The 18,479-nt window shown below is 32.0% G+C and overlaps 1 protein-coding gene across 2 annotated transcripts in view; it reads right to left on the bottom strand.

Annotated features, from left to right (window-relative positions):
* The window catches only part of TFB1M (transcription factor B1, mitochondrial), a 69,084-nt gene that overhangs the window by 38,661 nt on the left and 11,944 nt on the right, over positions 1–18,479 (bottom strand). For both annotated transcript variants that reach the window (XM_074309467.1, XM_074309468.1), the window contains exons 3-5: positions 17,188–17,296; positions 16,148–16,299; positions 2,209–2,328 (exon numbers count right to left, since the gene is read on the bottom strand). In XM_074309467.1, the coding sequence (XP_074165568.1) occupies positions 2,209–2,328; positions 16,148–16,299; positions 17,188–17,296 (381 nt within the window). The remainder of the gene's footprint in view (positions 1–2,208; positions 2,329–16,147; positions 16,300–17,187; positions 17,297–18,479) is intronic.

The raw sequence follows: 18,479 nt of genomic DNA, 5'->3' as shown, positions 1-18,479 counted from the left end.
AAAAGCATGCATTTTAAATCAATTAAATTTATTAAGTTCTCTACTACAGCGTTCAGCACAAGGCTTGGCAAAAAGCAGGGACTTAATAAATTACTGCCTATGTATAAGTCACTTAATTTATGAAGAAATAAAGAAATAGCCATCAATGTGATTTTTAAAAAAATATATAATTCCTTCCCAAAAGGTATTTTTCAAGATTACAGTTTATTTCTCAGGAGATGAAATGCTAATAGGACTGATAAAATTTAATTCAGTGACAAATTTGATATTTTTTGAATACCTCCAAAAATTCTGAACTTGGTAAACAGAAGCCAAATGCTGAGGTTATTTAATACTCTGACACCTATCCTAAGGAATACTTTCACAAATTTAGATGATAACAATATATAATTTCCTATAACAAGATAAATTGAGTTGTGTGTGCTATTAAAAATAGCACATAATAATGAACACAATGCTTTATCTGAATAAAACCAAAAATTAGTACATAGTATTAATGACTTCCTCTAATAACAATCACCACTTTTTTCTCCATTAAAATGAATATTCCCTTTCTACAGTTATAAAAGTAACATTGATTAAACATAAAGAGGCCTGAACTTGAATTCAAAGGACCTGGAGTTGAATCTTGATTTTGCTGTATATTTTATGAGAAAGTGAGTTAACTTATGTTAATTCTACTTTCTCATCTATAAAATGAAGAGGATAATAATTATACTATCCATCTCTCCCAGAAGAAGTATGATCTAGTGAACAGAGACTCAGCTTCAAAGACAGGAAGATCTGGGCTCAATTGTCACAGATGATACATATTATCTACTGAACCCCAGGCAAGTTACAACCTCTAAGTGCTCAAGGCAACTCTTTTAGACTATAAATTATAGAAGTGATTACCTGTACTTTCCTAATAAAATCACGGGTCTACTCCTTTATTAAGCAAAATTACTCTGAGAAGTGTTTCATAAAGTATAAACACTATATAAATGTCTCTTATTATAATCATTAGTTACAGCAGAGTGCCCGAAACTCCTGAGTAGAGTCCAAACCAGATTAAAATGCAATTGTGAAATGTTTAAGAAAATAAATAAAAAATAAGATACAACAGAGAAGTATTAATTTGTGTTTTTTTAAAAGTTAGTAAGTATATCAAGGATCTATTTCTATTTTAGAGTTCAACAATACTGAGTTATAGCTTCTAAATAGATCACAAATGATAAAATGAATACCCGGGGGCCAATTATCAATCTAATCTAATATATTTTTGTCTGTATGGAGAATCCTTCCAATTATGCAGGTCATAAACTATACATTCTCATTCTTCTTGTCCTTCTTGTTCTTCATAACATCCATGCAGACAATCTAGTGAATGTTGTGGAGACCTTCCTGTATGTGATGATTTCAGGAGTATGAGGAATAGCATTTAGACTGGCCTTTAGTTACCACTTTCACTAGTTGACCAGTACATAGATCCTACAAAGGTACTCAGATCCTATTTCTTTTATAGTTTCAAATTATTTTGGATATTTATTCTGCCTATAATTCAGCAAGTGTGAGTTACAAATAACTTGAATCAGCCAGAGAATGAAAAGAAATTCAACTACTAAAAAAACCTAGCATTAAAAGTTAGTGACATGTGTTGGCAGCATGGAACAGTAATTTTGCTAGACTTTATATTCAGATCCCTAAGTGTGAATGAATTTCTAGTTCTTTCATATTAACTGTTTTACAGCAATTCACCAAGCATCAAACAAGGCATTGGTTCCTCATGGACACAAGTCTTTTTTTTTTTTTTTTGCTGAAAACTATTGTGTCTATAATTTAGTACTTTCAACTCTATAAAATACCAGCATTCAAAATCTAAAAGTTAACATCCATCTACATATAAGTTACTCTTAAAATAAGATCTCTTAAAAAACAAAACAAGTTCCTTTGATAAAATGAGTTATCTGCTTAATAAAACTTTACTTGGAAGGCTAACAAAAAAATCAATATGATATATTTTTGATTGAGATTTATTTTCCTGAGGAAAAAAATATATATCTCACTCATGACAAGGATCAAGTATATATGTTACAATTCTTATTATTTTTTTTTTTTAAAGAAAAGAAAATCGAAGAATCTAGTCTGCATGCTTATGTAAGTTAGATTCTAAAGTCAGACTTCCTAAGCTGAATTCTCTCCTAACAATAACTGCAATTAAAAACTTACCTCTGGTTTGGGAACAAAAGCTCGGCCTGGAATAGTAAAGGAATGCTGAACCTTGCAGAGATACTGGGCCATGATGGAAAGTCGACTTCGTTGTTTATTTCCTGTACTGGCAATCAGCCTCTAAGAAAAACAAAATCATTCAGTCAAAATGGATTAAAAATTTGATTATTTATGGGTACTTTGTAATAAGCTATTGGCCAACTTGAAAAAAAAAAAAAGTAGGTGTTTTAAGGTTTGAAGATCACTTTACAAATAGAATCTCATTTTATCCTCACAACAACCCTAAGAAGTAGGTGTTATGACCTACATTTAACATGAGGAAATTGAAGTAGAAGTAGTGATTTGCACAGAACTACCGAACTAGTATGTGTCTGAGACTGGATTTGAAGTCAGGTGTGTTTTCCTGACTCCTGGTCCAATGTGCTACCCAGATATCGTGATGCTTGATGAGTGATCATAATATTTCTGACAGTGATGATTTACCTTCTTCTACTAATACTCTCCTTTGCCTTCTGAAAAACTAATTTTGTTCGGTTCTTCTCTTACCTATCTGATACTTCTTTTATACTTGTTTATACTCATTTGCTATATTTTCATCCATCTCATAAGTACTAACTAAGCCTCCATTCTGAACCATTTCCTTTCCCTTTCTATGCTCAGGACATCTAATCTATGAATGAAATTAATTCCACATGGGTTAACTTTTCTCTGAACTACTGTTATAGTCACCTAGTCACCTAACTGCCCAGCTGTCTCTCTTAATGGCTTCCTGTTGCCTCTAGAATAAAATACAAAAGCCTTGGTGCCTACTGCTGCAGTTTTTGTTCGATCATTCCCTTAATGCATTCATTCCATTCCATTTCAACTGCCCTTCTCGCCATATGTCGAATGCCACATCACATCTCTCTCATTGTGTCTTTGTACAAATGATCCCCTTCCCTTTTCTCCCCCCCCCCCTTGATGTTTCCATTTCCTATTAGGGTCAATTCAGTAGTCACCTTTTATGTGAAACCTAACCTGATCCTTCTGGTTCTTTTAGAGGCAGCTACTGATACATTGGACAGCGCTGGGCCTGAAATCAGGAAGGCCTGAGCTCAAATCTAGCACAGACATTTGTGAGCTGTGGGATCCCATGCAAGTTCCTTTAACCTTGGTTTGCTTTAGTTTCCTCTATAATATGGGGATAAAAATAGTACCTGCTTCCCAGGGATGTCGTGAGGATCAAGCATAACAATATATGTAAAATGCTTAATATAGTTCCTGAGATAAAGTAGGCACTGAATAAATCTGTCTTCCCTTCTTCCCTCTTTTTCCTTTTTTCTTCCCTTCTTCCTTCTCTCTCTCCCTCCTTTCTTTCCTCTCTTCTGTCTGCTCTCTCTTTCTTTCTTTTATTCCCTCCTTTCCTTCCTTCCTTCCTTCCTCTTTCCCTTCCACCCTTCCTTTTCAAAGTATTTTGTATTAATTCTTTATCCCCAGGGCCCAGTGCACTGCTTAACATAGATACTTAATAATTTTTAATATTTAACTGAATCTTTTAAAAATACATCGTGCAACTATTGTCACAATCTCTCAGCACTCTAAGTCACTTGCTCATTATTATTACACAGAAGGTTCCAACTTGCATTGAGAGAATTTCCTCATCTCAAAAGTTCATTATACTAATGAAATCATAGGTCTAGTCTACATTCCCTAACTCTAACCCCAATAATCATTAGCTTCTCATATCCCAGGAAGATAAGCCTTTTGTGGAACTGAAAACTGACCTTTTTTTGAATCTGCTTACTTTTTTTTTTGATGGAGTTATTTCTAAGATATATAACAAACTATTTTGGATGAAGTATTTCTAAGATATATAATAAACTCCTTGTCTTCTTAAGCACATTACACTGAAGATAATTTATTTTTTCTAAATGACAAAGTCACTCTATCTATCTATCTATCTATCTATCTATCTATCTATCTATCTATCTATCTAACTGTTATTATACTGCACTGTAATATAGAGATGTATCCATGGTCCACTATAATATATATAAACTTCTTTGGATGAGTGAACTATTATTTTTTTTTTTTTGTTCAAACCTATAATTTTATTGATATAGGAGAATGCTCAGTAATGAAACTTTCTCTACTCCAGCAACTCAGCAGTTAAAACCTTCAGAATGGCTCAGGACTCTGAGCAATTCACAAATAAGTGCCATATTCAATGTCATACTGCCAATATGTGTCAGTATAGGGCTTTCAACCCAGATCTGTCTTTCTCTCTCCACTATACAGCCCTCTCTCTATAACAGAGTAGAGTAACTCATTTATAACTGAACAACAACAAAAAAAATACTACTCCAACAAAAAAACATACTGCCATAAAAGAAAACCAAAAAAAGCATAAACTCCAATGTAAAAATAAAAAAATATGTTGAGAAAATAAAAGGAATCAATAGTTACACATAAATAGATGTATAATTAGTATCTATTTATATATATAATATAGATACATACATGTGTATGAACATGTGTGTATATGTACATGCATATTTTATATGAATATACAAATGTATTATATTGATTTTTAAAGTGCTTGATTTTAAAGAATTTTCTTTAATAAATTAGGAAAAACATATCTACCACAGAATCATAAAAGCAGAAAAACACATAAAAAATTCAAAATACAATTAAAATGCAGGATCTAGAATATTCTTAGCATATCCCATGATGTAATTTAAAAATTAAATTACCTAGAGTTAAAGAGTATTGGAGCTGCAAGGGATCTCGATAGTCACTTTAGCCTAATCTAGATGTGAAGATTTTCTCCTAAAACATACTCAAGTAAGTAGTTACCTACTTGAGAGCCTTCAGAGATGAGAACCTCTCAAGGTAGCATACTCCATTTATACATGCTCTCTTTTCTTTGTACTGAGTCAAAATTGACCAATTGACAATTTCTCTACTATTCTAAGTTCTATTTTGTGGATCTAAGGAAAACAAATTAATCTTCCTTCTATATGACAGAATTTTAAATACCTTAAGTACAGTTATTTTTATAAACTCTCAGTCTTTCTTCTTTAGGCTAATATCCCTATGTCCTTTGAGAGATGCTCATGTGGCTTACTGATCAATCTCCTTACCAACTTGTCCACCTTCTTCCAAAGGCTCTGCAATCTGCCAGAGCCCTTTCTGAAATGTGGTATCTGCAACTGAACACAATACGCTATATAAAGTCTTATAGGAGAGAGTACAAGGAGACCACCATTTTTCCCACTATGAACTTTATGCTTCTATTAAAGTCATGTAAGATTAAATTGGCTATCACGTCACACTGACTTTTTTGTTTTGCTACCATGTCACATTGTTAAATCAGAATGAATTTACAGAATACACCAAAACAACCAGGTTTTCATTATACAAATTGTTTAATTATGCCTCATCAATTAGGTACTTGTAAAGCTAAATTATAAATTCCAAATTTGGGACTGTAAACATATTTAATTTCATTGTATTCAATTTGGCCTGTTATTCTAACTTTTAGGATTTTTGAATCCCTAGTCTATTACAGAGTATGTTAGTTATCCATTCCAGTTGTGTAGGGGGTGCATTAGAAAAGTCAGGCAAGCGCAATTGAGATGTAAGTAGGCCAATGGTCTCTGAGGTCCCCGGATGTGATTGGAGTTGAGTACATAGGGACTTCCTTCGTGGGTGGGATCTCCAGCCATGGTAGGAATCCTAAAATCTCACTCTGAAATCTCGTCAAGTTCCGGATGTAACCTTCATCATCGATTGGTTGTAAGCTCAGAGCAAGAAGGATTCTACCTCCTTTTCATCTAGAGCTTGGCTTTGGGGAGAGATACCAAGATAGTGCGGAGGTCATAGAGTGAGGTGTAAATCACGAGAATAAAACCTAAGCTTGTCTGTCAAAATTCTCGGGTGTACTGCTGTGCTCAAACTGTGTCTATATGAGATAGCAGCCAGAGGATTCTGGATACCTCAAAACAGAGGTAAGATTGATATTATATTTACCAGAGTTTCTCTAATTCCTAATTCCTGAGAATTAGGATTTATTAGCATTAGTTGAGTGCAAGAATGGCACTTAACACAGCTGAATGTCATGGAACTGAGAGAATTTTTTTTAACAAAAAAATAAAAAGTAATTTCCCAAAGAAATGGTTGCATATTTTCCAAATTAATCTTATCCTGGATTGTTTTCCCATGAAACCCATATACTCTTTTATATAGTATATATAAAATATATTCCTCTCCTCACACAAGTTTGATACATATTATCTAACATGTGAATGATATTTTTTCTCTACTGACCTCAAAAAGCCTAAAGAATTTAACTATATTTCCTTAAACAAAATAATTATTTTAAGTTAGTCTAATGACATTATTCCAATTTAACAGAAAATGGCATAAATTTTATTTTGATTTTTTAGAAAAAGAAACAGAGACATAACAGTTGTAAAGTACTTTGTACAATTTTCATAGATCAGGTCATAGCTATTTTTGTGGTTAATAAGTCTTACATGAAGCTACAAAAACTCAAAGACCTTCTTCCATGGATAAATTATAACAAGATGTCAATATACTAAACTATTTAATTTTAATTGCAAGGAAACTTCTGATCCCCAAACTTAAGAATAGTATATCTAAGTATGAAAAAATAAGGAGTTAGAGAATTCAAAGAATAAATTATTTCTTCTCTGCAACAACCATAATAATTTTAACATGAAGAAGATTTACCCATGAAAAGCTATAGCAGTTAGGCAAGAGAAACATCGATCTCATCTTCTGATTCACCTATTCCCCATGTATGGCCAAAGGCATCAAATAATTTTATAGTTATCTGTCTGTTATTACCTTCATAACTCCTTAATTAACTGTAAAATTTATAAAGACAGAGACCACATTTTAATTAAATGTTACAGGCAACCTAGAACCAACCATCTATAATATGATAGGTGGAGCATATTAATATCCATTTCAGATATAAAGTTCTCTGATTCTATTATATGATCTGTCACTGTTTATACAGATGTCTGCATGCCTTTTAGTAAAACCTATTTTTCAGTATATAGTACAAGATCAAAGAAGAGTTTTATTTATCCTGTGTTAAAGGTAACCAAACAATTCTATACTTAATAAAAATAAATCTTAAGTAACAAAAATAATCTCTAACATTTACATATAGCTTTAGAGTTTATATAAAACTCTAAAATGACAGATGAGCTTTCCAAAAGTGAAAAATTTACACCTAAGGAATATATGTTAGATCTAAAATAAAGATCACCTAACTAAAAATAAAATAAAATAAAAAAAAACGAAAGATAGCCTAACCAACAATGCTTAATCATATAGTTAAATCACAAACTGGAGTTTGTAGTTATTTGAACAAGAGTTTGGGACTGAAGTTTCCCTCTGTTTTATCTAGAAAGAGTGACTACAGAGAATAAGAAAGAGCTCAATGTAACCTCTAATTCAGGTTAACTTGTGATCCATGGATAGAGCTGAAGGGATACATACATTTTAATGAGAAAAAGAATTACAGCTTTATTTTTGCTAACCTTTGACTTTTGGTTTTCTCTGTAATCTTATGTATTTTATGTACTTATAAACATTAGTCTGAGAAAGAATTCATAAGCTTCACCAGACTTCTAAAGAGTCAGTAATACAAAATTAGTTAGTCCTGATCCTAAATAAAACTACCTGATCTAGGAAATGAAGAGATTTCATCTACAAAAAGTGATTATTAGAAAAATACACTAATAAGAAAGCATGAAATCATAAAATCGTTTGTACCTAAAGAAATGTGGGTTCATGAGTCTTGTATTGGGAATGTGTTTTCTTATAGCATTATCTGTTACCAAAATAAAGCAATAGGTTTATGCTTGGAGAAAAAAAAAAAAAAAAAGTGACTAAAATAAATTTTATAAACAAGGTTATAGGAGACATGAACCTATGAGAACAAACTATTTGCAGTATGTTATATATACAAATACTTGCTGCAAATTATCTTTATATATATGTATACGTAACCACTAGTTACATTTTTTGTCAGTTTTAATTAAATAATTGAAATAAACGTATTTTTTAACAAAACATTTTATAAATTAAACTTGTCTAATACTATCATCCCTAATAAGTACAACTTATCATGGCTTTGTGGTGATTATTTCCTTTTATTTCTTGGCAGATTTTATTAATAAAATTATTAAGTTATTTGTTCTTAGAGACGTGGCACTGTTTGTTACAATTAAAACACTTATAGAATGGGACTTCATAAAATGGTGCAGGAGAAGGAAGACCCAAGATTGAATTCTGTTTCTGTTACAGGCTACCTGTGTGATACAGCAATTTATTTAACTTCTCTGGGTCTTAATTTCCTTATTTGTAAAATTAGAAGCTTAAATCTAGATTATTTATGATGTTCCTTTCAGCTCTAAGTCCTGATTCTAAGACTTCAAAAGCAATTTAACATTCATCTAAAACTTTGTAATCTTGAATGTGATCAAAAAATGATTGCTCTGATCAAAAAAATGTCATTATGTGATGGCCAACCTTCTGAACTTAATTAGACTGATATTTGAATAACAGATATATTTCACTAGGCTCATACATAAAACCATTCCATCTCTGTCAGAATTTATGTGATATCCTAGCACTATGTACATCTGGATGTCATGATCATACATCAAAATAGGTCTTCCATAGGAAAAATTCAGAGGAAAATGCTTTTAGTTGAGCAACTTCATGGGGGAAAATTCACTACAAAATTTTACAAAAAATGCACATGACTTTTCAACTAAAATGTACATATTGTTAAAACATGCTTTTAGGTTGGAAAATGTTTTTTCTAGTGTGCCAGAACTATTTAAAATGTCCTCCACAAAATTTAAAAATAATGCCTACAAATGTAATAGGAAAAAAGTGTCATGTGGATTTTCTCATGTTGCTATAGAAATGACAGTGTAATAAAAATATGTCAAAATTGAGGATTCTATTCACATTAATACGACAGCAATGAAAAATGAGTAACAGCAAAAAGCCAAGTCATAGTTGTCATTATAAAGATGACTGCTATAACTATGTAAGCCACTGAAATCTCCTAATCATATTTTCCTTGTCTGTAAAATGGATACAATAATTCCTTCAACTAGCTCACAAGGGAAAAAGGATATGTCTATGAAATTTTCATCACTTCAAAAGATAAAAAGTTTATCCACTTGCCTACATTTCAGGTCTCTGAAATATATATTATATAGCTGATTACTGCTTATCAAAGCTGTCAATTCAGGAAGTGAAGCAAAAACCAAAATATCTCAATTCAATGAAAATATTTATTGTGATTACTATAAGCAATGTACCATGCTGGGTACTAAGTGAAATGTAATGATGAATATTCTCAAGCCTCAAGGAGGTTAAAATCTACAAAAGATGACATATGCCTAATAGAGGGATGAATAAAAGGCAGCATGTGATATGGACAAAGGAAAGTTGCAATTGTGAAAATTTCAAGAAAGGAGAACTTTAGCTGAAGATTAGTAGTGGGTCAAAGAATGAGAAATAGCAGCTAGTGCTCACATTTAAATTCCCTGAAGTTCCTGGAACACTGAAACATGAAAAATGGGAAAGAAGTACTTAAAAAAAATCCTACAAGTTTACTACAGAAATTATAGGCCATACTAAGTGGATACTTATTTAATAACAAAATAATTATGTGCAGCCTACAAATGCCATCAAGACCAAAAGCAACTATCATCCTTATGAAGACACTAAGAAGCATGTTCATCAACCTCTGACCAAAGACAATATTTACTAGCACTCAATGAGATAAGAATACAAATATGGGAGAAACTATATAATAGAACGGATACTTCTGACTGATTCACTACAAACTTATGCTACACCATTTCATTTTGGCCCTCACTGATGGAAGGCAATCCTTCTACACCTCTATTAGTAACTCACTAAACCCCTTTAAACCTCCCATGGCTACCCCTCCCTCTTTTAGCTGAGAATTTTGCCTCATTTTACTGAAAACAAAAACAAAACAAAACAAAACAAAACTAATATCTTTCACTGAGAGCCTCATCTCCTCCCTTCACCCTCCTTTTGTGTCACTCAGATATCTTCTGCCATTATCTTCTACTTTATCTCTGTCTCACACAAAGGCTCAAAGAAGACAAACCCCTTTACCTGCATAATCAATCCTATTCCAATCTATCTTCTCCAGCAGACTGTACGTCATGACATCTCTACTTTCTCACTTATCTTCAATCTCTCCCTATCTACTGGCTCTTTCCTTATTACCTACTAACATGCACATGTGTCACCCCATCCTCAAAAAAAACTCATTTGATTCTTCTATCTATACTATTGCCCTATATATCTTCTGTCCTTTGTGGTGAAATTTCTTGAGAAGGCTGTCTATAATAAATACCTCCATTTTCTCTCAAACTTGTCTTAATTCCCTCTAATCTGGCTTCTTAATTCATCATTCTACCTAAATTGCTCTCTCCAAAGTTGCCAATGATGTCCTAATTGCCAAATCTAATGGCATTTTCTCAAACCTCATTCTCTTCAACCTCTTTGGAGCCTCTGATGCTACTAATCACTTTCTCTTCCTGAATACTCTCTTGTTTCCTAAAAATTCAGAGCATTACTCTTTCCTGATTCTTTATCTAGAAATCAGACCACTTCTAAATCTCTTTGAAAATCTTTGCTGGAAAAAATGTTTGTGGCAGCCCTTTTGATAGTGGCAAGAAATTGGAAACGGGTGGATGCCCAACAGTGGGAGAATGGATGAATAAATTGTGGTATATGAATGGTATGGAATATTATTGTTCTGTAAGAAACAACCAACAGGATGATTTCAGAAAGACCTGGAGAGACTTACATGAACTGATTCTGAGTGAAATGAGCAGAACCAGGAGATTGTTGTACACAGCAACAACAAAACTATACAATGATCAATTTTTTAAATTATTTTATTATTTTTTAAAATTAATTTTATAATTATAAAATTTTTGACAGCATATATGCATGAGTAATTTTTTTTTATAACATTATCCCTTGTATTTATTTTTCCAAATTTTCCCCTCCCTCCCTCTACTCCGTCCCCTAGATGACAGGCAATCCCATACATTTTACATGTATTACAGTATAACCTAGATATAATATATGTGTGTAAATCCAATTTTCTTGTTGCACGTTAAGTATTAGATTCCGAAGGTATAAGTAACCTGGGTAGATAGACACTAGTGCTAATATTTTACATTCAATTCCCAGTGTTCCTTCTCTGGGTGTAGTTGTTTCTGTCCATCATTGATCAACTGGAAGTGAGTTGGATCATCTCTATGTTGAAGATATCCACTTCCATCAGAACACATATTCTGCACATATATATTGTACCTAGGATATACTATAACATTTAAATGTATGTGAATGCCTCCCATCTAGGGGAGGGGGTGTAGGGAAGGAGGGGAAAATTCGGAACAGAAGGGAGTACAAGGCATATGTACTCTCAAAAATGCTATAATTATAAAATTAATAAAAAAATATTATAAACTCTGAAAAAAAAAGAAAATAGATGATAGAAAAATACAAATAACTACAACACATCTATGTTCCCATCTCCACAAAATCATGAGGAAAAGATAGGTAAACTTTCAAAAATGATAAGCTATAATCAACCATATTTTTACAACCATACAATTGACTGAAAGATATAGAGAACACAAGATCCCATGATACGTAATCTTTTTTACTATAAAAAAGCCATTTGATTTGGTAACACAAACTACTGCCCTAAACATTTTCTCAATCTAGGTATTTTTCATGTTTCTGTCAAAGTCACTGGGGAATTATTCCTGGGATTTAGTATTTGTGCAGTCAGATCATTGGCTTATCTGATTTTATAAGAACAAGAAGAATAGTAATGAGAAGACATGCTATAAAATGATTTGATTCTGAACTATTTAAATAAAAAAAAAAATCAGAAGTGACTACAGAAATGACAACACCAACTATATTAATTTCACTCCTAAGTTAAAACAATATAAATTAATTGCTACAATGAGACAAAAAGAGCCCAGAGAGCATATTATTCAGATGGGTGTCAATGGGAAAATTGGATTCCCATTTGCAAATTGCTATGAAGAAGGATGATTGGAAATTATGAGCAGTGTCATCTCACAAAGCAGTGAGACATAGCAGAGGGTAAAACCAGTCTAAAGCCAACTAAGCAAATTGATTCCATGGGCATTCAAGAATGAAAATGAAAGAAAACAGAAGAAAATTAGAAAAAATGTGCAGAAATTATTAAAACAAACTTTTTTTTCCATTAAGGAAAATGGAGCCATCACACTTGGACCCTACACAATCCCTGAGTTGCTTACAGAGAAAGCAAACGTGGGAGCTTACTAAAAAGAGCAAAGACATGAAAAGCATCTAGATTGTATCAAGTATACACACAGGAAGATCTCTGCTAGAAGTGGTGCAGATTTGAGGCATTGGGGGAGAATGGTTTAAAAGGTTTTTAAAGTAAGGGAAGATACAAAAGATATGAGAAAATCTTGGACCTTTATTATTTAAAAAAAAAAAAAAAGGTTCTTGAAAACATGAACAATTATCCATTTAAATTACTACAATCCACTTACACTACTCTCACATCTATATAAAATCTCTCTGGGTATTCTACACATAAATTGAGTAAATTAGTGTATTGTACCCCTCAACAAATATATTAGTAGGGAAAAACAGACTTTTCACAAGCAATATTCTATAATGAACCATCTCGTTGCCATCCCAGAACTAACCAAAAGGTATAGAGAATATAAGATCTCAAACCAGCATCTGACTGAATAGGAGAAAGCTCCATCTTATAGCTCTTTTATAACAAGATGTTTCCCATCCATACATGTGGGTCCAGATAGCCTCATGATCCTATATATAAGACACTACACATACTCCTTGTCAACTAAACCCATCTAAATTAGTGGATATTATAGTCCCATATTCTCATCCAATTCAACTAATTATTAGATTCAAAGATGAAAAGCACAGATATGGGAGCAAGAGTAGTAAATACCATCTTATTCCCCATTAATTACTCTCCTTGATTCCCTAAAGAGAAGAAGATATTTCTAACATGGTAGCCAGGTGGCACAGTGCTATGCCCAGAGGCAAAAAGACCTGAGTTCAAATGTGAGCTCAAATTTTCCAGCTATGTGACTCTGTTTGCCTCAGTTTCCTTATCTGAAAAATGACCGGAAAAAAAAATGGCAAACCACTTCATATCTTTGCTAAGAAGTCCTGCTCTCACCCCAAGATTCACAAAGAGTTAGACATAACTAAAAACAACTAAACAATTTCCAACATGAAAGGTTACATAGACAGAGACAGAAAGTCCTGAGTTCAAGTCTTGCTTCAACCCACAATGGCTACATAGATCTTGGCAATACATCTAGCTTCATGCTGTGGAGAGCTCTCTAACAATTTAAGTTGTAGAGAACAGAGGACGTTTCTTGCCAGGAATTTCCTTTATTGGTGAAATCACAGGCACTATTCCCATCACTATTCCTTTTTCTAAGATATGGGAAAGACTGACTTTTCTACAAAAAAGAAAAAGCTTTGAAGCCATTTTTGGATCTGTCCACACCCTGCCCCCTCCCCATCTGTAAACTGCACATTATTACCTGAATCTATAGCATCCCACTCTTGTCTCCAGGTTGCTAGAAAGAATACCTCTTAATGAATAATTCTGTGGATACATTATGTTTTAGGTGGGGGTTCCTTTTCCCCTCTCTACTGCAGTTACTGCATAATTATGCATTTTAAAGTGCCATTTGTGACAAAGTGAATGAACTGAAATGGCTATGAAATGAAATCATCAAATTTTCTTCTAATTTAAAAGACCCCTGAATACAAAGCTCCCTCATTCCAAATTCTGCAGTCAGGGGTTTGAATTTATTTATATCTAGCACTTAATTCAAGTGGAAGAGAAATTTCTTTCTTTTCTTTTTTTTGGCTGAAGCAATTTGGGGTTAAGTGACTTGCCCAAGGTCACACAGCTAGGAAATGTTAAGTGCCTGAGGCTAGATTTGAACTCAGGTCTTCCTGACTTCAGGGTTGGTGCTATATCCACAATGCTACCTAGCTGCCCTGGAAGAGAAATTTCTTAAAGATGATGTGGTTCTCAAAATCCTCCTGTTGATAGACAGAATTATTTGGATTGCATCAATCTTTAGAACTTTATAGAATCTTCTGAGATCCATAATCACTCCAAAGAGTTTCTGGGCTCCAAAGAGCCCAAATTGATGATAAATACACCAAAGTATTAAGGACAAGCATACCAAATTTGAAATAATATCAACTAGTAGAGGCAACCAGGATGAACTAAAATTTCCAGAGCCTCACAGCAAGGGGCTTTGTCAGATAACATTAATGCTATATCCATAAATTTTAATTTGGCAGAAAATCACATATGTTAAAATAGCAATTTTCACATGACTATTGCTGTATTGTTTACATAGTTATTTGAATTTTACTAATACTGTTATAATTGCTTTCAAGATAAAAGTTTGTTTAAAAGGAAAAAAGCCTAAATTGTATAGTAGTTTGGGAACATTAAAAACATAATTACGTGTAAACAAAAATTTTTATCAGGCTTTATTATTGTGAGACTTCTTAATATATGTTTTATATTTTTTCCTCAGTGTTTTGGGGTCACTGTAAAGCCATATGTAAGAATTTAGCATTTAATTTTAACCACTGGCCTTTGGTTTTGCAATTAATCAACTATAGTTTTCTTCTAAGAATATTCCTATAGTCTATCAGCTCAGAGAAGATATAGGGTAGTGGCAGTTGAGTAGTGCAATAAATAAAAAACTGGTTCTGGTATGAAGAGAACCTGATTTCAAATTTAGATTCAGACTTGACACTAGAAGTGTGAGCTCATCTAGTAAATATCTGAAGCTGAATTTGAACTTGGGTCTTCCTGACTCCAAGCCTGGTACTTTATTCACTCAACCATTTGCTGACCAAAATTAAGATAATTTCCATCTACTATGAATTGAGACTATAATGACCCAATGTGTAAAAAAAAAAAAAAAAAAAAAAAAAAAAAAAAAAAGTGCTTTAAAATATATGATTTGCAAGATGAGTTCAAGAGTCGGTACAGATGAAGAAACTGACATTTTTCAAATGTCAAATACCTTCTGCCTCATCTTGCATAAGCACAATGGGATTTTAACAAGGAGGGAGTGAGTGTGTGTCTTAAATGATCTAAGTCCTCTCTCTTACTTTTAACTCATTTAGTTAACATTTATTAAGCACCTGTTGTGGGCAAAAGCCAGTCTTAGACCCCACACAGCTAACAGTCATGTAAGAAGCTAAATATTACATGGCAATTGAAAAAATAAAGAACAAAACAAAGTGGTAAGGGAAGCCCAAGGCAAGAAGAACCAAGGCAGGTCATTCCACATGACCCTACTTCTTCTGTTAAAGCACTTAAAGCTTTAGCCTTCAAGCTATGAGCTACTTCTATAATTATTTGAGCTTTCAAAGATACTTTCTGTAAAGCTACCCTAAGAGCAAAGTTGTAGAAATATAATTATCCCTACTTAATATCAGACTTTATAGTTTAAGTTCCCCGACTTTGAAATCACACAGGTATTTGTCAAAGCTGGGATTCACACTCAGTTGTCCTGATTCTATTTCCGTGCCTCATTCTGTTTAATCTATTTAGATGTCAATATCACAGTTATATTTAACTTTCTTTATGGACTATATATTAGCATAACAACTGGCACATCTAGCATGTTTAGTTTTTGTTTCATTAAAACTTGATAAATATATGTGACCCATCTAATTAAAAAGAAAATAAAACAACATTCCTTTGGAATATGATCTCCTGGTAAAGTAGTCTAGACAAATAAAAGGTTACCTCAGCCACTTCCTTTTGAAAGGTCAAAGTCATCTGTGTTCTGCCATAAACAAAAGGTCCATTTCTTTCAGAAATATTTTCAAGCCACTTAATAATCAGTGGAGTAGATACACTAAAAGGCAAGTTGCCAATAATATACACACTTGGAGGATCTGTGGGAATCAAGGGAAAAGTCTAAGATTATTTTATTAATATATTATGAACACATTTTAAGTATAAATTAAGCCTGGGTTATTATTGTGCTAACATAAAGCATCATGAAAAGATGCTTTTGAATTGCAAAAAAACAAAGCAAAGCAAAAACACTTGACCAAAAATTTTGATTGTAAAACCAAAGGCCAGTAGTTAAAATTAAATGCTAAATTCTTGCATATGGCTTTATAATGACCCCAAAACACTGAGGAAAAAATATAAAACATATATTAAGAAGTCTCACAATATAAAGTCTGATAAAAATTTTTGTTTACAAGTAATTATGTTTTTAATGTTCCCAAACTACTATACAATTTAGGTTTTTTTTTTCTTTTAAACAAACTTTTTATCTTGAAAGCAATTACAACAGTATTAGTAAAATTCAAATATTCAAATTTCAACCTATACTAATCACTCTATGCCTCAATTCTTTCATCTACAATTAAATGAATATCATCTAGCTATATAATTTTTATGTAACTATAGAATGAGGATAAGAACACAGGAAAACTGTTACTTAAGCTTATTAAATCATTTGTTTCCCCTACTCTCCAAAAAGTGACAGGAGATAGATATTTTAAAACATGATTCAATATTTTTATCGTATCAGAGATACATGACTTATATCATCTTTGGAGAGGAATAAAAATTCAAATATACAAAACAAAATTTTGAACATATTAAGTAAAAAAATTTCAACAAAGAAAAAATGGTTAGCTTTTACAAGAAAATCATAAACACATTTTCTTATTTTCAGTAGTTTAATTCAAGTGATTTTAAAAAGATTTGTTCAGAGAAATAATGAAATAAACATTTAAAAATAAATGGAAACACAAAGAAACACTTACCATCTTCCCACTTTTTTTTAAGGTGTTCTGGAAAAGCCTTTTCTACTTTAAATGTCAACACATCACCATGGACAATTCTCAGTTTTCCAGGTGCTGCATCAGATAGCATCTATTTTATGAAAACCAAATAAAATTCATTAATTCATTCCTGGTACTATAGAAAAATCTAACATATATATATATATATATGTGTGTATATATATATATATGTGTGTATATATGTGTATATATATATATATATATATATATACACATTTTCAATATCAAACTTATGTGGGAATAAATCAACCTTAGGAAGTCATATAAATTCCTCATTCCAGATCTGCTACAGCCTCACTTTATATAAAACTTAAGAGGCATATTTAAATAGGCTTTAAAAACATTAAAAAAATACTTTTAAACCTAAAAAACACTGCAATAATGACTTACTTTTGTTCTGAACAGTGTTATTTACTGGAATATATATATACTATATATATGTATTTTCTGCATGTATGTATATATATATATATATATATATATATATATTTCTGCATGTGTGTATGTATGTATGTATGTGTATATATATATATATATATATATATATATATATATATATATATATATATATATATATATATATATATATATTTCTGCATGCTTTATCCCACTCAACAACTATCTATAAAATGTCACCTCTGTGTTAAGGACTGTTTTAAGAACTGGGGATATAAAGATGACTAAAACACAATTCCTAGCATTATGGGCTTTACAAATTTCAGTCATATTTTTAAAGGAAATAAAATGAAAGTCTTTTTGTTTTGTTTTGTTGAGGCAATTAGGGTTAAGTAACTTGCCTAGGGTTACACAACTAGTAAGTGTATTAAAGTTTCTGAGGCCAGATTTGAATTTAGGAAGATAAGAGTTTTCCTGACTTCACGTCTGGCTCCAGGGTCAGTGTTCTATGCACTGAAACATCTAAATGCTCCATAAAATAATTTTGAAGAAAATAAAATGAATAGAAAAGGAGGGAAAGAAAACTAATAAAGATTTTACTTTAAGTGGTGATATTGTGATTATTACTAAATTTATTAATAATTCAACTCAAGAAACATTAAGTACCTATTCTACATAAAGCACTAAGTTAGGTGGAAGAACTTCAAAAGAAATAGTCCATTCTTGGATATTATACATATAAGATAAACTATAACACAAAATAATTCACAGTAATTGTATGAAAGCTACAGTGTTATATAATGCTTGATGGGATTATACAGCTATATAATTATATACATAACAATTATATATTATAT

The sequence above is a fragment of the Sminthopsis crassicaudata genome, chromosome 4, assembly GCF_048593235.1.
Source record: "Sminthopsis crassicaudata isolate SCR6 chromosome 4, ASM4859323v1, whole genome shotgun sequence".
NCBI classification, from domain to species: Eukaryota; Metazoa; Chordata; class Mammalia; order Dasyuromorphia; family Dasyuridae; genus Sminthopsis; species Sminthopsis crassicaudata.
The sequence above is the reverse complement of the archived record's forward strand: the minus strand, read 5'-3'. Positions and strand labels throughout refer to the sequence as shown.